At 36.7% G+C, this 21,124-nt stretch overlaps 1 protein-coding gene across 2 annotated transcripts in view; it reads left to right on the forward strand.

The window, feature by feature from the left end:
- KCNQ1 (potassium voltage-gated channel subfamily Q member 1) overlaps positions 1–21,124 on the forward strand; it is a 417,925-nt gene that overhangs the window by 104,932 nt on the left and 291,869 nt on the right. For both annotated transcript variants that reach the window (XM_020788821.3, XM_078383845.1), the window contains 9 exons: positions 1,186–1,312; positions 1,713–1,791; positions 1,899–1,995; positions 4,858–4,998; positions 13,471–13,581; positions 15,853–15,948; positions 16,714–16,842; positions 18,592–18,736; positions 20,747–20,773. In XM_020788821.3, the coding sequence (XP_020644480.3) occupies positions 1,186–1,312; positions 1,713–1,791; positions 1,899–1,995; positions 4,858–4,998; positions 13,471–13,581; positions 15,853–15,948; positions 16,714–16,842; positions 18,592–18,736; positions 20,747–20,773 (952 nt within the window). The remainder of the gene's footprint in view (positions 1–1,185; positions 1,313–1,712; positions 1,792–1,898; positions 1,996–4,857; positions 4,999–13,470; positions 13,582–15,852; positions 15,949–16,713; positions 16,843–18,591; positions 18,737–20,746; positions 20,774–21,124) is intronic.

Consider the following 21,124-nt stretch of genomic DNA (forward strand, 5'->3'; position numbering starts at 1 on the left):
TTTAGGTCAATAAGCCTTTATCAAAACGTCAGGAGTGAAAAATGTGTCTTGGTGTAAGCCGACTGGTTGTTCTCTCCAGTTGCAGGAGTCTATAGAACAATCAATGTTCTTTAAGCTTGTCTGCTTGTCATGCAAAGAACTGGATGACAGTAACCATTGACTTGTAGGGCAGCCTACATTTGCATATTTGTCAGTGTTCCTGTTATCCAATGAACCACGGAGGCTCTTTAAATACACACAACTCTCATGCAAATTTTACTGACAATAACACTCCCCCCCCCGCAAAAATCTGCACATTGCAAATCTAAAAGCACCCATAATGTAGTCTTTTGTTTCTTTCTGTTTTCCTACTCTTCTTACAAAATTAAACTCTAATTTGCATGTGTGGAGTTCTTGTTCAGTACAACTCCCCTTTTCCCTTTCTCATGGTTTGATTTTGGTTAATTGCTATTTTCTTGTATTTTGCTCCCTTGAAGTATGGTAGTTTTAGAGGGCACATATAGCATGAGCTTCTCTTAGCTGCTTTTTAGTTTTATTTTTCAACATAAAAACAACCCAGCTGGCTTATTGACTTAATAGTTGTTTTCAAATAAGATATTGGGAGCCTATTGACTCCAATTATGAAGTGACAGAGGGATATTCTAGAATAATCCAGTTCATGTACAATTAATAATCTAAAAAGTAACAAATGAAATAGAAAAATATGTCATAAAATTTTCATGTAAACAATTGTATCATTGGCATTGAAACCTCAGGTATATCTATTTAGAGTAACCCCTATCAAGTTAAGTGGAACATATTCCTCTGTATGTAGGATTGTACTATGCTTTAGTTTTCTTGTATTTCAGCACCTTTTATATTTATTTTCATATTAATATTGTACAAAATGGAAACAAAAATATTAAATTAAGGTTACAATCCTAATAATAGGAAATATGTACTACTGAAATGGGTGAGAATTTGAGGAGACATGATTCTAATATGCATATTAAAAATTTTATCACATCTGGATCTGCTAAATTCCATGAGATAAATTATATTTCTTTGCCTAGTTTTCTATTCTTATATATTTTACACTATACTTTCTCACACACAAGCATTTCATTTTCAGTTAATGCCACCTGGAAAATATTAAAAATGATTAAATCAATCAATTTTCTTTTTCTTCCCCCACCCCCTCTTTAGGAAATTGTATTAGTCGTGTTTTTTGGAACAGAATATGTGGTTCGATTATGGTCTTCAGGATGCCGAAGTAAATATGTTGGTTTCTGGGGAAGGCTTCGTTTTGCTAGAAAGCCCATTTCCATTATTGGTGAGTATTCATAATATTGAACTTAACTGTTTCTGTTACATTTAAAAAGATTTTATTCTTTTCCACTTCCTAAGCCAGAAATGTTGTCTCTGCTGGTGTTGTGTTCTCTGGTAATTCAGAGAACATTTGACATTCTAATGCAACAATCAGAATAGCATGTTTAAGGAAGTGCAATAATTTTAAACATTAAGGACTGTAATCTTTACGTGCACTGTAAGTCTCAACAATGAATGAGACTTGTATGCGAGTACATTAGAGGTGGGGAAAGTAACATTTCCTATATCTGACATAGACACCCAATTGAAACCTGCTTCTAGCATGAAGTATCATGAATGCACACAAGTGAGAAGAAATTTCTAATCCACAGCATGTTGTGTCTTTTTTTTTTTTAATTTTCTAGATCTAATTGTAGTTGTTGCTTCAATGGTAGTGCTTTGTGTGGGTTCTAAAGGTCAAGTTTTTGCAACCTCAGCTATCAGGTAAGCATGTTAACAATGAGCAATAATTCCTTTTTTGTTCTCTTTAAAAAGTACCTTTTTGTGGATTTAAAATTTTTTTTCACTTAATTTAATAAATTTTGTTCCAGGGGCATCAGGTTCTTGCAGATTTTGCGCATGCTTCACGTAGACCGTCAGGGTGGCACCTGGAGACTTCTGGGATCAGTTGTTTTCATACACAGACAGGTACATAAAACACGAGAAGACAACTGAGAACGCTAAAGATATTTTATTGTTAGGCAGTTAAAACCTTTGCACTGATTCTGTAGTTCTTGGGGCCAACAGAAATGTTCTTTGCCAGATTCGGCACCGTGTTGCCCATATATCCCTGCTGGATTACTGTGGTGTGTGGAGTGGGGCAGAACCTTCCCTCACTCTTTATTTCACACATGATAGGCTTCTGCTGGTCACTGAAGGCCTAGAAGCTAGTGACGGTCCTCAGTTAGAATGCTGTGGAGGACTTTCATCAGAAGAGAACAGAACTGAATTACTGCTTTAAGTTCTGAGAGTAGGATTCTCTGTGAGCTGTAGCACTGAAAACCAATTTTTGTGCTAATGGAGAGAGTGCAACTTTTTAGGATTGAGACATAAATTATTTGATATGTGATCTTGTCACATTCACAGTATAAACGGGCACATATGATTGTTAAATCATATGCTAAAATTCCGTTCATATGAGTTCTGTGGCATAGGGCTGATGCAGTCATATGTTGAGGCAAGTTTTTGAAAAATAAACATTTCTTTCTTCTGTCTCCTGCCCCCTGTGGGTTCTGAGTAACTCCTTTTATTGCTGAGATCCCGTGAGGGATGAGGGGCAGGAGAAGGGTGTCTTTAAATTGCCACTGCCAGTAAAGCCATTGTGCTACTTTGATTTTCAGTAAGACTTCACCCTCCTATCCCACAGCCTTCACAAGTTCTGAAATGAATTCTCTGGGGCCTGTGGGGGCTGGGAGATGAGGGGCAGAAATGTTTAATTTCAGAAAACCTGCTTTGACTGTTGATGTCACCAGCTCTAGACTACCGAAGCTGTGCACGCTAGGATTTCCACTATAGAAGACTGGGTGATAAGGGAGCACAGGAGTAACTTGAGTCCAGTCCACTTCCAAAGCAGGAAATCCTCAACTAAAGCATCCTTGACAGGTGGTCCGTCCATCAACATATAATTTATTTAAATCAATATATGGGTAACAGTGCAGATGGTCACACCTCAGCTTAATGAGCCAACATATGCATGAGCCTTTTGCTTGTGCATGCAGCCTCTTTTCTTCTCTCCTTTGTTCTTAGTCCTAGCTAGAACAACTGCATGTTCCAACTGATTAGGGACCCTCAAATTAGCCCTATTTTCCTGTTTTAACTGAACAGGAAATTAGGCTTAGTAGCTTCAGAGCTATCTGAATATTAAAATAACCATAATGTCCATTCATGTTTTAATATCCTGATTAGTTCCAAATCTGATAATAATAGCTTTTCAGTTTGGATAAAATATGAAGTTGGTTTATGAAGGCATTCTAATTTAACTCTAGTTTGCTGCAAAGGGGCTGTATATGTAGGTGAAATACTTGTGCATACCTTGGCTTAATAAACTGAGATGCAATTGTCTGAACATGGCTAAGATTACATTTGTTTATAGCACTTTGTGTGAGGACAAAATGTAGACTCCCTTTTTGTCTCCCTTGTTATAAGAAGCCCCAGTCTGTGGTAAAAGTCTGATAGCATTAATTGTTTTGAGAATTTTCTGTTAGAAATTTATGTCACATGTTATACATAATAGTTTTGAAGTACCCAGACTTTTTTTTAAAGGTTTGCAGCTTCTTTTAGTTTTGTTTGTTTGTTTTAAATTTTGACTAAAAGCCCTCCTGATCAATCAGAACTGTTTCTTTGTGTGTGTGTAAAATGTTGGTTTAAATTCAATTTGAATTTATGACAAATATGATCTTAAATTATAATCCTTTCTTACTTGTATATGAAAAATGCCTGCTATGACATATTTAATAAACCAGATCTGTTTTTTGGTTCAAAAGAATGGCTTTTTACTCATGTGTACATTTAATCTGTTTAATTAATTGATACATTTATTAAGGCTAGCATGATTAATTGGTTATGAATTATTTAATAGGGTAAAACCCTTAGCAATTTTGAAACCAATGCATGTGGGGGAATAAACTTGTGGAAACATGTTGCTAGATCTTCCATGTAATTTTAAAGTTCTGTTACAGTTTGTCCAGATCATAGTTTCTTCCATGCACATATTTTTTACCATAAATCATAAACAATAGTTTTGGAATTTTGGCTACAATCATACACATGTGAAATTAAGTTTAGTTGAATGTAGTGGTCCATTTCCAAGCTCCAACTAGAGTAGACTCATGTTATCAATAGGACTTAAAAGTGTTGACTTAAAATTGCATTGATTTAGTGGCTCTGTTCTAGATGTGACTGAGAATGGGATTTGGGTCAGGGAGCTTACCGGTATTTTTGAGTAGATATGCATAGGAGTGTACTAGGAGTGAATCATAGAATCATTGTAGAGTTGGAAGGGACCATGGAGGTCTTCTAGCCCAACCCCCTGCCCAAGCAGGAGACCTCATACCATCCCAGATCTCATACCACCCTGGACAGATGGCTGTCCAATCTTTTCTTGAAAACCTCCAGTGATGGGAAATCATGTGTCAATCTTCTGTTTTGACAATATTGTTGATGTTTCTCTAGATTCAGAATTATAGGATTCTTTCATCTGCAATCCATACGAGTTACCTTTTTGCCCAATACTGGGTTAACATGATTTACAAGCCTTTAGTCAAGACATATTGGAATTTTTTTACACTCTTGAGAAATTTGAAATTAATTGCTGTCCATGCAGGATTAGTGTGACCCACTTTCTCCATAAACCACCTAGTTTACTTATGTTTCTTACTGCAGTGGAATGCAGACCCCAAGAGATTAGCTGAGCACAAGAGTTAATGCTAGTTTTACAGAATAGCCTCTGGCAACATCTGTGTTCTGAAATGTCACAAACTTTCCATTCTTTTGTTTTCATTTTCTTTGTAGGAGTTGATAACCACCCTATACATTGGGTTCCTTGGCCTGATTTTTTCATCTTATTTTGTATATTTGGCTGAAAAAGATGCTGTGGATGATTCAGGCAAACATGAATTTAGCAGCTATGCAGATGCCCTTTGGTGGGGAGTTGTAAGTATTATCAGTAGCAGAAGATCATAGTGGAAAAATGTATTTTTATCAAGTGATAAATTTAATGTGTATGAAATATGTCACCGTATAAGTATGAGAAAAGGGGAGGAGGGAAATAACCATCTTTATTATGGCCTTGCACTAGGACTTGCTTAAACCATGGTTTAGCATTATGAGAATAAACATCAGGTTTGTATGCTTCCCCTCACCCCATATGACTGGAAGACCCTTTAAATTTTGACTTCTATTTAAGATTAGGTCACTTGACTTCAGCAACATTTAGGCTGGGGTGTGGGTCATGTGAGATCGGTATTTGAGCAACATTACTGGTTTTGATGTTCTAAAAGTCAGGTTTCTTTCTGAAAATGGTTATTCTCATTTTGTTTCTGGCTTTAATCATATCTTCTCTAGCTCTGGTCATAGTTCTGGGCCTTGTATCTTTGCACTCCTGCAAGTTCTGCTTTACCCAGCATTCACACAGTTACACTATTTTTATATTATGCTAGCTGTGCTTCTGATAAATCTGGACACTGCAAATCAGAAAATATAGGCAGCAGATCTTTTTTGGAGCTCCAGTCCTCCTGCTAAACTACATAGACAGGTATGGCTAGGCACATTTAGATAGTGGGGACTAAATTTGTTAAATGAGTGTGCTGGATGCTCTGAGTTAGCATAGTATCAAATATGATTTCCATTTAGTGAGTGAAAAACAAGATGGTTAGTTGCAAATATTTATACAATACCGTATGTAAACTCCGTAAGTTTTCCCCAGCCACTTGTTCCTATATGTAAATAGTAAATAAAATACAATATCTTTCATATTAGAAAATACGCTTCCTTTTCAAGATTTAAAATATTTTCTTGGAAGCTTGGTAGGACTGCAGTATCTAGAATTTCCTTATTCAGGGAAATGGCTCATGGGGATTCTTAATTAAAGGTGGCAGATGCATTACATACAAAAAGACAATACCCTTGAATTTGGCAGCCAAGGTATACTTCTGTCAGGCAGGAGTGGTGCTTTGTAAGTGCTGAAAGCTTTTCTCAATAGGAATGGGGAAAATAACTTATAAAAAAACAGACCAAAGGACCTTGCACACAATCTGAATACAATCCCTGTTGCTGAATATTGGACAAGAAATAAAACAGCAATATATGAGTCTCAAATACAGCAATTTGAAGCTTACATAAATTGGGAATTGTTAAAAAATACAATAAGATATAGAACCAGCTACCCTAAAAAGTTCTATATTCTTTCAAATAATACAATTCCTTTGCTATTCAAAAAAGAAGACTTGGTAACATAATATAATGTAGAGCTACATGAAGTGCAAACATAGCATTTGCTAATAAAATCCACACTGAATAATGAATGATTTAAATTAGCCAGACCAATTTTCCCACCAATGTGAAGCAGCTTTGCAGGATAATTGCAATGTTTTAACATATAATTTCACTTATGGCAAACTGCATTAATAAAAAATATTAGAAATACAGTCAAGCCCTGATGAGGGCTGAATAGCAAGGAATGATGGTGCAAACCATGTCTGCTCACTTCTGAGGAGCTGATTTTGAGTGGAGCAGTGGCAGTTCTACACGTAGGCATTATTATCCCTTCCCTTAAGAGCTGTTAGTCCCAGACTGAAAATATACTGATATTTGAAAGGCTAACTAAAATGGGTCTTATTTTAGGGAGGACAGATTCCCCCCGCCAAACTCTGCTTCAACTCTGGTTTGTTTTATCAAGAGATATCAGTAAACCTGGATTTCTTGGCTGTCTTATACATCTTACATTTGCATGCGTATGTGCTCAGGGGACAAGGATCAAATTATTGCTACTTGTTCTTACATTCCTTTGTCATTTTAAAAAGATGAGGCTTTCATTGATTCTTGCTATGTCTGTGTTCTTTTTTCTCATTTTTGTCTATTGAACTGAATTGACTCTAGGACAAATATAGGAAGGCACCCTTTTAAAATCATCATCACTGTACCTTCGGGTAGTGTGGGCAGCATATAAGTTAAATAAATAAGTAAATAAGTTAAATAAATAAGTAAATAAGTAAATAAATAAGTAAATAAATAAATAAATAAATAAATAAATAAATAAATAAATAAATAAATAAATAAATAAATATTAAATGAGTCCACCCTGGCTCAAATTTGCTACCTCTGAGTAAATAAGTTTCCAACAGGCAATTAAGTTTGGTCATAAATGCTTTGCTTCCCACTCACAATTGGATATGGCTTCCAGTTTAGTTTTGTGCTGATTTCCATTTGAACTGGGTTGAAACCGGATGACGATATGGCTATTTCCAAAGCACCGACCTTGTGTCTCTTCCCTTCCACCTTTCCCAGTAATTTATAGCAAACTAAATTATACGGCATGGTGAAATCATTTTGCAGGTAGCATTCCCTCCCTCCACTCTGCTGCAGACTTCAGTCAGTGAAGGGCAGGGGAGCTCAGTAAGTAATGCAATCAATAAGAGATTTGTCACACAATGTAGTTTACTCAATATTATAGTAGAGAGAAGAGCAATCTCTCTTTGGTAACAGCCATGTAATTTCCATAGCATCTTGTTTCAGACGAGCATTCCTTAAAACTGTGACCGTGAGTGTTGCAGAGAGATATAGGGAGCATATAATAATAATAATAATAATAATAATAATAATAATAATAATAATAATAATAATAATAATAATAATAATAATAATAATAATAATAATAATAATAATAATAATAATAATAATAATAATAGCAGCATACCATTGAGTCAATTGTGACTTACGGTGACTCTTTCCAGAGTTTTCTAGGTAGAAAGTACTCAGAAGTGGTTCAGCTTTCTCTTCATCTGGGGTGCTCTGGGACTATGCAGCTTGCCCATGACTACACAGGTTGGATCTTCTCCCAGGAAGCACCATGGGGAATCAAACTCCCAAATTCTGGCTTCACAGTCATATACCTAAACCACTGAGCTATCCAGCCAGCTAGAGAGCATATAGTTTTATTTTAAAGCTTTTTGATTACCTGTTTTCTTTGCACATGATGCAGACAAATTATCAATATTGGTTAGATACAAATAAAGATCTTTCACCATTTCACAAAAGTGATAAAGTTGTATCCATAATTTCCTTTTTGAAAACCCTACATTATCCCGATGCATCACTGCTTAATTGCAACTGTTATGTGACACTAACCACCCCATGTGAGAAGTTTGAACAAAGACATTTGTGGAAAGGAAGCATTAGGTTGCTTGCTTAGCTCACAGTCTCATTTCGAGAAAAAGTCAGGGTGATTTACTGCATAAGGATAGGAGGATTTCTTACAGGTCTCAGGTTCAGTCTGTGCCTGTCCTCAATCTTACCTTAAATTTCTAAAAGTTCAGTGACTACACCCTAAATTTCTATACTTCCAAAGTTGGACAAGATGAGAAAAAGATTAGTTGTGATGCTACAGAAAGTGTCCATGTCTGCTTGTAGATTAATAAGATGAAATTTTTTCATGATACCATTGAAAAAAGAATTTCAAGTTTGAAAAGAGTGTTTTGTTTTTAAGAAAGAGGAAGTAACTGGAGCAGTAAGTAAAAAATCTTCTCCCTCTAATGTCTTGATGTCTCCTGTACAAGGACTGGATGTGTATTTCCTGGCCATTGCTGACCCTCAGGAATCTGGTACCTCTCTATGTAGCTTACAGCAGCAACATTCTTTCAAGTCTTCTTGATCACAGACTTGGAAGTACAGCTGATCACCTTAGATACACTGGGGTCTCTACTTAAGAACGTCCCTACTTAAGAACAATTCAACTTAAGAACAGCTCCATTTGCTAAATTTTGCTTCTACTTGAGAACAGAAATCCAAGATAAGAACAGGAAAAAAAACCTTTCCTGCTCTTTTTTTAACCTTAGGTCATCTTAGGTTAAAAAAAAAATCTCCCCCTAGTGGTAGAGTATGTATTAACCAGCTTTGCATTAGTTCCTATGGGAACTAATGCTTCAATGTACGAACGCACCTCTACATAACAGAAAAAACAGCCAGAACGAATTAATTGGTTTTCAGTCCATTCCTATGGGAAATTTTGCTTCAACTTAAGAACGTTTCAACTTAAGAACACCATTCCAAAACGGATTAAGTTCTTAAGTAGAGGTTCCACAGTAGTTTCTATGGACGGAAAAGAGCAGATATGGATTAAATGGTTTTCAATGCATTCCTATGGGAAATGCAGATTCAACATAAGAACTTTTCAACTTGAGAACCACCTTCCAATACGGATTAAGTTCTTAAGTAGAGACCCCACTGTATTTAATCAACCTTTCTTTATATTTAGTTAGTAGAGGCAAATTGCAGCAAAGTAATGAAAACAATGAATCTCTTGGTGTCTCAAAGATTGAGTTATTCTGGACTAGGGACTCGTGTACAATAGAAGTGTGAGTTTCACTCCACACAACTGTGTTATAATAAATCAATTTTATCTTTAAGGCATAAGGTACTGCCTTGTTTTAATGCAGGGTGCATCTCGGTGGTAATGAACATCAGTCAACAGGGCCATAACACTTTAATTAGACAATGTAATTGTTTGCTTTTGGATCTCTCTTTTCTCCTGCAAGGCTTTGTTTTAGGGTTGTTTTTCGGGTTGGTGGGGAGAGTATCATTGTTCTTTATATGCCCATATAACCTTCAGTTACATTGACCTTTGCCAGTATAGCTTCAAAATTTTGAAATGATCAAAGTCTCACCACTGTCAAATGCTCGGACTAAGACATTGTCCAGTGGACAATAGTGCTGTAAAACTATCCAGCTGACCAAATAAAGCTACTCAGATAATGTCTCCTTTTTTTACTATGTCACAGTTCTAATTCTAAAGCATCAGATGTTAAGTATAGCAAAGAGGCTAAATGATTTTGTCTGTATGGCCTCCATCCATTATGTTAACGAAATATGCTTACAAGTATTTTAAAATGGTATGTATTAGAATTGCTTCACAAACAGTGTACAGGTAACTTTGTATTCTGCTGCTACAGCTTAAAGAAATAAGTAGAAGACAAAATAGTTCAGCTTTAAAAAATATTGGCCTAATCCATGAGGGAATTTGGTCTCAAGACACTTTAAAATTAATAGGGAAATGGGCAGAAGAACCAGTCAGTGGAGTCTTTTACAATTCTCATAAACTTTGATTGGACTTGTTGAGAAGGTGCTATAGTTGGCATCTGGGTGATCACTCTTCGGCTCTTCCATCAAGATGCTTTTAGTTTTTCTTGGTTCTAGATAGGTCAAATGGTTACAGTCTTCCCACTAACTTGAAATGTATTGCATTTATATTTAAATTGTAGTGATTATTTAAATGGATAACAGTGCAGAGCTTTAAAAATTGATCTATTTTGAACTACAACTCTTATTAACTTTACTCGGCAATTCTGAGAGCTATAATAAAGGGGCTAATAAAAGTAACTTTTCCAATCACTATATAAACATATAAATTAGTTTATTGACATCATCTGTAAATCTGAGCCTCCTTTTGTAAGTGATGCATTTCCTCAGTTTTGTTGATGAATAATAAGTGGTTAGTAATGAATGGATCAGTTTATTTCTGGCCCATGTCACTTTCACATATTTTCCTACGTTAGCAATTTCCACCTTAATCTGCAGTTTTTAAAAAGTCCATGTGCCCACTTCAACCTATAATTTTCCATTTTCACATCAGTCCCATTTCCACATTGATCTGCAATTTCAAAAAACTGCACAAAAATTATAATTGAAAGAGATATTTAAAAACACATTTGTAACATTTTTCCCCACAAAGTCTGCATTTCTAAATGTACTGTGACCTAAATATCCTAGATGTTGTGAATCAGCGAATCATCTGAATGAATTGACTTGTCAGTGTTCTGTTTCTTCTTCTTTAGCATCTGTGCATTGCTACAACATCTGAAAATACCATATAAGTATCTCTCTCTCTCTCTCTCTCTGTGTGTATATTTACATCTATTGATTCCTTTTGGTATCATAATCATGCACTAGCAGACACTGTCTTGCTATAAATTTAACCAGCAATACAGATTAATGTTGAGTGCTGGTGCAGTTTTCCCTAAAGAGAAAAGTAAGATTTAGGCAGGCTGCCCACAGCCCTGAAACCTCATGCGCCGTAAAGTTTTCCAAGTTGTGAAGTTCTAAATTAATGCTTTGAATTTATAGCATGTTAACATGAGCTATGTTGTAATTCAATTTCCTGTCCTCTTTCCTTTTTCCTGAATGAAGTTTATTCCATGCAAAACTACACTTTGTTTCTGTCTTGTGTATGCATATATTTTGTGGGTATTGATAGAATACCTTGAATACAAAAGCAGCAAGATTTCTAATTGTGCAGATTAAATACTGTCACCTAAAAACATAGTTTAGCTACTTATTCTGGTTGCAGTGCTTGGCGTATAATTTGTCATATTTTGCTGGGGATTGTAATAATAACATTGATGATCAGAATAGATGTCCTGGGATATTAAAAAGAAAGGAGTCGGGACACAGTAGCCGATTACCTAATACTGAGATCGGTATTTCAAAATCACTTTGGAGTGTGTGTGTGTGTTATGTGTCATCAAATCTGGACAGATGTATAGCAGCCCCAATAGAACTTTCAAGGTAAGTAAGATATTTAAGTTGTAGAAGAAGTAGCCATGTTAGTTTGTGCTGGCATATCAGGCAAAAATAAAATAAAAATTAAAAAGAAGATAAAAATGTTGTGGCACCTTAAAGACTAAATGCTATATTTTAATGTGAGCTTCATGAACAAGGAAGTGTCTGAGGAAGTAGATTTGTCCATGAAAACTCATGTTAAAATATATCAGTTAGTCTTTAAGGTTCCACAACATCTTTGTCTTCCTTATTTTTTATTTCTGCGTGAGTTATTTAAGGAGCAGTTTTACTAGTACAGCTCCCCTCATGAGTTTCAGTAGCCAAACACAGATCTGAACTCTGATTAGAAGTCAGACTCTAGCCACTATGCCACATAGGTGTAGTAGTGTAGTATGTATACTCTGGATGTATTATCTTGAATTCCTTGGATGATATAAATCTAGCGCAGGTCTGGTCGGATATAAATCAAGTCCCTAGGTTTATATACTCCCTGGAGGATATATATGGTGTACATAATAAATATTCAGCCATGGGACTAAAAATACACCCCTTCCAGAAACAGAGAGAGATGCTAACATCCACAGTATATGCATACATGATATAAGAAAGAAGACGCAAATTATTGCATGGAAATAAACAAGCCTGTCTTCACCAAACTTGGAGAGGTGTAGAGGAGAGTTAGGGTAGGCTTGTCCATGATTTTGGTGTCTCTAAGTGGCTGGGGGGGATGCATTCTAGAAATGCCAAACATCTGAACCAAAGTGAACCAATTCATGGTTCATTTTTTCCAAACCTTTTGGGAAGTTCGTGGTTCTCAGACTTCAACGAACCATGAACCACAATGATCTGCCATTTTGCTGAGGTTTGCGCATCTCTTCTCATGACATCTAAAGGCAGATTGCTTGTTCCAAAGCAGAATATTATCAAAAGAATGTTCCAAACTTTCAAAATATTTCACAGTAGATGAATCTGAACATTTCAGGATTTAATGGTCTACAGTATTAGTACATATCAGCAAGGCCTGTTTAGGTAACTCAGCCTTATACCTGATAGAAAGCATTTCTAATTTTATTTCAAGAATCTTATACTTTTTCAGTTATTATGTAGAATTTGAAATGTAGCTTGTTTTTCAATGAACAGTTGGAAGCAAATTCCTTTTCTTTCTTTTTTATTTTTTTGCTTTCGAAACTGAGATTTTAAATTGAAGGCAGTCCTAGAAACAAGAGAAAATGGTTAAATTCACAGTAAAAGGAGACTGGAACTATGTAAGGAGTTAGAAAAAGACTAAATTCCAAAGCTGAATATTCTGAGGGACAGGGCTAAGATTGTTGTGAGTATGGAAATGACTTGTATACCTGTGATCAAACTTTGTAACTGACAGGTCCTTTGAAAGATCTGTGTACAAGTTGTGATGAAAGTTTCTATGGGGAACACAAAATGTTTTCACTCCCAGTGTGAATTTTTTAAAACTTGCTGTTCAAAAAAAGGAAAATGCATACTTAAAACTAAAATAATGCATAATAAAATGAGCATCTCTAATCATTTAAAAAATAAAAGGGAAGAAAGGATGAGATGAGTAGCATCAAACCTGGAGAGGCTGGTCATACTCATGCTAGCCCAGGTGAAGATGCTGGGCCTGTTTGTAGCTTGCTTGCATTAATTACCAGCTGTTCTCTGGGCAGTCATTTTGGGGTGAGGGAAAGGTGCGGGGGAGGAGACCCTGAAATCTAGTCCTTGGACTATGTTTTTGTCACCCTGCTACTTGCTCCATGGCTGCTGCCTCAGAAGGCAGCTTGAAATGCTATCAAAACTACATGCTGTTGCTCTAATAATATTTATTCTTTTCATTTTTAGGTGACAGTTACAACTATTGGTTATGGAGACAAGGTGCCTCAGACATGGATAGGAAAAACCATTGCATCTTGTTTTTCTGTGTTTGCAATTTCGTTTTTTGCCTTGCCTGCGGTAAGTTACTCAGAGTACTTAAAACTGTTTTAAACTAGATAGATAGATAGACAGAGAGAGAGAGACTTTATTTTCCAAACTTGTGATGCTGCTCATTTGCTAACTTTACATACTCATTTTACTATTATGCTCCAATTCTCTGTTTAGAAGGAAGTGTTTCTCATTGTAATGAAAACAACTTGCCATAAGGAGAATTATAATAGAAATTAGGTTATTAGACTAACGTGTTGTAGCTCTCTCTTCGAACTATTGTGTACTCTTCCCTGGTGAGATAAACCACCAGGGAAGTGGCCAAGATTCGTATCCCTTGAGATTTGATTTCAGCTTTGTTCTTCGGTATTCCACAACTAATTATTATATAGTTCCCATGCATGGTATTTCCTCCTTTCAAAATTGTGGGCTCTGAGATATAGTGCATTAAAATGCTTGAGTACAAACAAGGATCCCCACTTACCTCCTGTCATGGAGTTACGTGGTACATTGTCCAGAATTACATCCTGATCTTAGTGGTTGTATATGCAGAAAGTGGGTTACTGCTTGCTCACTTTCTCCTCTCATTCACCATGTGGTGCTATGAGTCAAGCAGTGCTTCCTTTGTTCCACCCATGTTTTTTTATGCTTGCATAAGACCTTTTTGAACACTTCAGAACTGTTGCATTGCTCAGTTTAGGGATTTTTTTGTGCCCAAAGGTGAAACGTTAGAGGCATTTAGGGCCCAACATAGAATGTTTTGGTAGTTTTAGGATCATACCATAAAAATATCACAGCTGAATCAATCATTTTGTGCTTGGATTTATTAGTTGACTCCAGCTGTTCCCTTCAACTGTGGGAAACAAGCTGGTCAGGAGATGCAGATCCATCTGTTATGCTAGCACCAGGACTATTGGTACTTGTATCTGTAACCAATAAAGTTGTAGCCTGTTTTGTTCCAATGATGGTGTGTGGATTTCATTTTGTGTGTGACCCCCAGCTCAGATGACAAATAGTCATTATTACAGTAATAGTGGAATCAATAATTGGTATATGCAAACCCACATCCCATTTTCAATAGCAGAACAAACAAAAACTGTGGTTCTTTAAGTGACACACATTTTCCTCATGTCCAGTCTTCTAAAAATTGTGTCACAAAAAAAAAAAAACATTTTCAAAGTGCCATGTAGTTCTTGGTTGTTTTTACTGTAACAAACAAACACGTTATCTCTTTGAAAACTATGCCTTTGCTAGAGTGATTGGATATTTGTGCATTTGAGAAATCTGGTCTGTAATATTTTATCCCATCACATTGTGCTGCCTTTCTTTATATATAGCAGTGAGCAATTTGTTGATGTTTATGCATGCATATTTCTCATAATCACATTGTGTCACAGATTTTATTAGTATTACATATGTTTTCTGCTAACAGGCAGTTAGTTATGCACTGTAACTTTAAGTGCAAATTTGCAAAAATGTTTGGATCCCATATAGTGTAAAATATAAGAGTTGTGAAAGCTCAAACAGGAGCTTTATTAATAGGTCTGACCCCAACTTTGCGGAATCTGAGGCTTTGCTTCAACTTCCTTTCTGGTAGAATTTATTAGAAATTCAATTTTTAAAAGTACAATCTACAATAGGATTTATTCTTTTATATTTTTATTTCATAAACCCAACATAAGGATTCAAGGTGGCTTCCAAATTATTAAAAGACAAACTGAAAAAAAACCCAATAAGTTGAAGTGCAGTTAATGAGATAAGTCAGTGTTTTGTGTACATTCATGGAACATAGCACTTTGTGAGCCTATCATTTGAATCAGCTTAAAATCCCCCTTTCTCCTGTCACCTTGTAGTAGCACTCATGATCAAAGGGAAGAGGACAGTGGTCTTTGCTCAAATTGTTGCTCGATTGTCTCCATTGTGTGGCAGCTTCAGAGACATCTGTGTGGATACTGCCTGGCTTCAGAAGTCTTTGGAACCAAAGTTTCATGAAGTGGGGTGACCACCCTGCCCAGAGGGCCTTGGCCCTGAGAATCCTAGAAGCCAGGCAAAACCCACATAGCCAGTCAAGCAGCTTCTGAGATGCAAAGGCAGGCAGGCAGGTAAGGATGTGGGAAAAGCCCCATCGTGTGTGCAGCAGACAGTCGCACCAGGGAGGGAGCAAATAGGGTACTGGCTAGAACATGATTAGAAGATCAGTAACCTGAGAGAGTTTAAAACATTTAAAAACGGAAAAGTACATTTATTCCCCCAATAGAAATATTGATATGCTTTTTTAACATTACTTCTTATGCTCCTCAGGGAATTCTTGGTTCTGGATTTGCTCTGAAGGTACAACAGAAACAAAGGCAGAAGCACTTCAATCGACAAATTCCAGCAGCTGCTTCTCTCATTCAGGTACATGGCGACTAAATACTATATATCCTGTATAAATATAAATGTATTTATTTGCATATTTGATATACATTTGACACAAACAGAGATTCAAAGTGAATGAGGTGCTTTAATATTAAAACCTTTTAAAAGACTGTCAGGCTTATGCTTTTCACTTTCAGTAGACTGTTGTCTGAACAAAGGGTGAGAAAGTGCCTCATCCTTATCCTGTGGGATGCTTGTTTGCATAGTGAGCATTTACTGCTTGTCATGGATCCAGCAGCTGCTCTGAGAGATCCCCCACCTTCATTTTTCACAGAAATTGTCTGGGTTGTCTTTAGTACTCGTGAGTGAAAATGACCTATAGGACTTTCACCTTAGAACCAATCACAGGTAAATGCTGTCACCAACCCATGAATGCAAAGGTTGTTTCAATCCATTAAGAGATTCACTGACATAGTTCTACACAGAATTTTCTTATTTAGAAGAGGCGACTTTTAAAGTCTGCTCTCCTTTTTCCTTCTGCACATTTTATTTAGAATGGATTTGTTTGAATTTTTCACCTAATCTGCATCAGAGGTCAACTTGTCTCATGAATTTTCTAAACTGAATCTTTTCTCCCTGACCCAATTTTCTAGTTTTCACCATTTCCAGATTATATGGATATTTACAGATAAGCAGAATAATGTCTTGTAAATTAGTGATGGCAGCTTTGACTATTTTTAGCAAACATACACTGTGTTTAGTAATTCAGCTAATCAATTGTGCATTTCTGATGAAATCTTCTAGACTGCCTGGCGGTGCTATGCATCAGAGAATCCAGATTCTTCTACGTGGAAAATATACATTAAAAAGCCTTCCAGAAATTATCATTTAATGTCTCCTAGTCCAAAGCCAAAGAAAATTGGGATAGTGTCGGTAAGGAACTGCATTTTTGTTTGCCTTGGTTATTTTCCTTTGACATATGATACATAAGTATTCAAAGCTTGATCGATATGAACTATTTTTTCTTAGGATGTTCTTTTTTCCTATATATAATAAACTTTCTATAGAATATAATAAATTTCAGTATTCTTCCATACAATATAACAGGTTGTTCTTCATTTAGTGTCATATAAAGGGATATGTGAGTGGTTTGCAGGTCTGAGCAATTGGCAGGAAACATTAGCAGGCCATGTTAAGTACTTGTCTTCTTCCTTCCTTATCAGCAGTAGATTAAGGTAGGCTTGGAGAATAAAAACGTGTTGCACTTTCATTCTCTTTTAACAACTAGCAGTCCTCAAATGGAAAACCTGTCCTGCCAAGAATTTATTTCTGTGCTTTAAGATATCTTCAGTAGAATATTTATGGCTTGCAGCCTGGCTTCAGGACAGACTGATACACCTGCCCATCACCCCTATTAGGACTGGGAAACTTTTGATCCTCCACAGGCGTTGAAATACAGCTCCTGCTCTTTCTTACTATTGGTCACAATGGCCAGGGCTTCTGGCAGTTAAAGTCTAAGGCATCTGATGATCCAAACGTTCCCTACCTCTGATATACTGCACGTTTCACTTTCAAGCAGGAAGTACCTTTAATAATTTGTGGAAGATGGTGCCTTCTCATTAGCAGTTCCACGAAATAGGAACAACTTTCCTGTAATTCTTGCAGTGTTTGCTTGGTGAACTAATAATGCATTCAAAACTAGACAAGATGACTGAGGGATGACTAGGCTAACACTAAGTCAGCTGAGTCTATGCTGAATCCAAACACTTTCTAAGCCCAGGGATTCTAGAAATCAGGACTACCCTGACCATGACTTAAATTTGTCCTGGCATGGTGGCTGTGTGTCTGATGTGAGAAGAGTTTGGATCTGGCATGCCTCATCTATTTCTTCTGCTCTTCCCCTTCTCTAACCTCGTTTGGGTCTTCTGTTGGCTGATATCTACCAACAGATTCAATTATTGCGCCAGCAGATCTGAAATCAGTTAGCATACTACTTCCACTTCAAAAATCTCATATCACTCAGCAAGTGATCCAGAAGATTTCTGCGTGAAGCAAGTGGGAAGCAAGTGCTAGAATGAGATACTACTGGACTAGATGGACAGTTTGATCTGAGATTAAATATGTGTGCCATGAAGGACTGATGATTAGAAACATTTGATGTGCTTAATATAATGATTTTTTCTTTCAAGTATTAACAAATACTTTCAATTATTATGTGTTTAAAAAGACATATGTATCATATGCATCTTATCACTGAAACAGAAGACTAGCAGGACAGATCCTCATCTCATGTACAGTAGTTTCTGTTAATGGTAGCAGTAGTTGGAGAAAATAGCTGCAGTGCAATGAAGAGTTAAAATTTGCAGGTTCCATGGCTGTAAACTATAAGTATATGTAAGCATCTTGTGGACTGTAGTTGTTAAACACTGCTGTACATCAGAATCTGCCTTGTGGTCCCCAAGTATTTGAAAGACAGGCAGACTTCTAATGCAGTTTCCCCCCATTCCCACCCCTTAAAAAAATGCTTAATTTCCCTGTTATTTTGTTTCATGTTCCCTAGTTTGAAAATGTCTCATTTTATTGAACAAGGGTACTGTACTATGGACTTAATTAGACCCTCTCACTATTAATCTAGTAGGAGGTTGCACTTCGTTTTGTTTTTAAATTGCTTTTTCTTACTAGGTGAAAAAGAAGAAATTTAAGACCGAAAAAGATAACGGATCTACTTCTCCTGATAAAATGTTACCTGTTCCACAAATCACATTTGAACATGTGTTGGATGATAGGCGATCTGACAACTTTCAGTTGGATTCATATGAAAATTCTGGTAAGAATGGTTAGAATTTCCATAAATTAAAATAAGGACACACAGTGTAACTGGGCCTCATTGGCACTTAAACCCTAAATGCATGCATAGCTGACTGTTCTGATGATAACACTATACTTTTATCAGCAAATCTGAAAAGGGCCACAAGTGGCTGTTCTGCTGTAACCCTTGCCAGTTTGAAACGTCCAACAGGCTGCTACTATGTATGCATGTTTGAACAACCTGTTTCAAAATATTTTAATTCTAATAACTATTGCCTCTTTGCCCTGGACATAAATACTATGGAGAAACCTTCAAATCTAAAAACATTTAAAGCCACTCTTAATGCTTTCTGACATTGCTCTGAACAATGACAATTGATTTCTGTGAAGCCTTTGGGTCCTTCCTTCCTTCCTTCCTTCCTTCCTTCCTTCCTTCCTTCCTTCCTTCCTTCCTTCCTTCCTTCCTTCCTTCCTAGTAAACACCCTACATGTGACACTTTATTGAGAACACCCGAATCCTGAGCATTTTTTAAAAAACATGGACTTTGCTTTGGCATTTATTTCAAATTTGTTTTGCTCAATTAGATAGAAACCATAACATTTAACTAAAAGAGTCCTCAATCTATCTCTGGGTGCAATGAGACAGGCATTTAGCATATTGTTTAGTCCGCTGTGGGAACAGGCTGGTTTGCTGTCTTTTTTCAGCTATCATACAACACAGTCACTGGACCAAAACTGCCAATCCCCAGAGTGTGCCTACCCACATTGTGTTGAGTCCCTATCAGAGACTTCTAATGGTTTTTTTTTGGGGGGGGGGGCAGGTAGAATCTCTGTTTTTGTTCATTTCCTGCATGTGCTGGAAATTAATCTTCCGTGGTCAGGGCTCCTTCCACTGTCAGTTTTCCATACTGTGAAGTGGTTTGAGAACACAGCCACTTCACAATGCTGTCAAGTTAATCACTTCCTCTGCACAATGGATGAATTTGGCTGCAGACAGATTCTTGACCCAACCTTTAAGACAAGCGCCAAAGGGGGGAAATAATCCCATTATTGACCCCTCCTGTATCCTCCCACTTCAAGGAGAACGTTTTAAATTTTTCTTTGTCTTTTTTGTAAGTGATGCAACATATCAGAGCTGCCCTAATATAGTCTACAAAAAAAATAACTTCATCTACTCTCCATGGTGCAGAGGAAATGTTTAATTTGCCAATACAGTATCATGAAATGGCTGTCTTCTTAGGCCATTTCATGATATTGTTGCATCACCACTGAGCTGCATGTGCCATTTGGATGCAAGGATTGCATCAAATGTCATACTAGACCTCCAGCGCAGCCTCTAGCAACCCTATTTAGCTCTCTTCAGCCCTCTCCAATGAACGTGAGAAGCCCTCTATCATGCAATATCACTCTAGATACAGTTCTTGTTTGCAGTGCTACCTAGTTGATTTCTATACACCATCAGCAGTAGCTTCCTTTGAAAGAATCATGGTCTGATTGTTCTTGTTAGGCTTTCTGCAATAACTTAGCCTCTCTCTCTCTCTGTGTGTTTAATTACATGTTCTGAAGAACATTTGCACAGGCCATCAGCACCCATATAAAATGCTGCTGCATCCTCCTGTACATCTGCTACTCACAATTGGATATTTTTAGGGTGCAGATCTTTTCTGTTTGTGAGTCTGCAAAGTACTCTTGTAAATAGACTGCAGTTTTACAAAATGTGTTGTAGAAAGCAAATATCAGTGAAGAATACTGCATTTGAATACATATCAGAAAGTTCACATGTACGGTAGTTCTGTATTTCTCAATAAATTATGTAGCACAAAATAATGATAATGCTCTCTTTCACTGCTTTCTGTGTGCAGCTGACATTAACCTTTTACTATGACTTACACTATTTAAAGGGCAATGTAATCTATAAGCTGCCGGTACTAACTGCAGGTTGGAAACGAAGGGTTCCTTTTTCTTCTGATATCTATTCTCTTTTTTCTTCCCCCTCCTCCATGTGTTCGAAACTCTTACAAGTATACAGGACAAAAAGGAATGTTTAAATGTTTTGGTAAGTTGAGGAAGTTCTGTTTACCCAGAGCATGTCAAAAACTGGAAACGTAACGTTGCTTTCCGTATGCTTATTAATTCTCAAATAAGATAACAGCAGAGGTAGGACAGTTCCAAATGTAGATTCTTTAACATCTAGCCATTATCATAATTAGGTTACCAAAGGCAGAAATTAAAAAAAGAATATTATATTAGCACAAAGGTTTCTTTGGGTCCTGTACTTACACTGGACCATCGAAGTGGTGCAACAACTTGTGGCCTTGTGCAAAGAAGTATTGCTAGATACTGCTTTGCACAAACTCAGAACTATCCAACTGTTCTTGCAACAGACTCTTGCATAGGTTGAAAGAAG

Source organism: Pogona vitticeps, chromosome 1 (assembly GCF_051106095.1).
Source record: "Pogona vitticeps strain Pit_001003342236 chromosome 1, PviZW2.1, whole genome shotgun sequence".
Taxonomy (NCBI): Eukaryota; Metazoa; Chordata; class Lepidosauria; order Squamata; family Agamidae; genus Pogona; species Pogona vitticeps.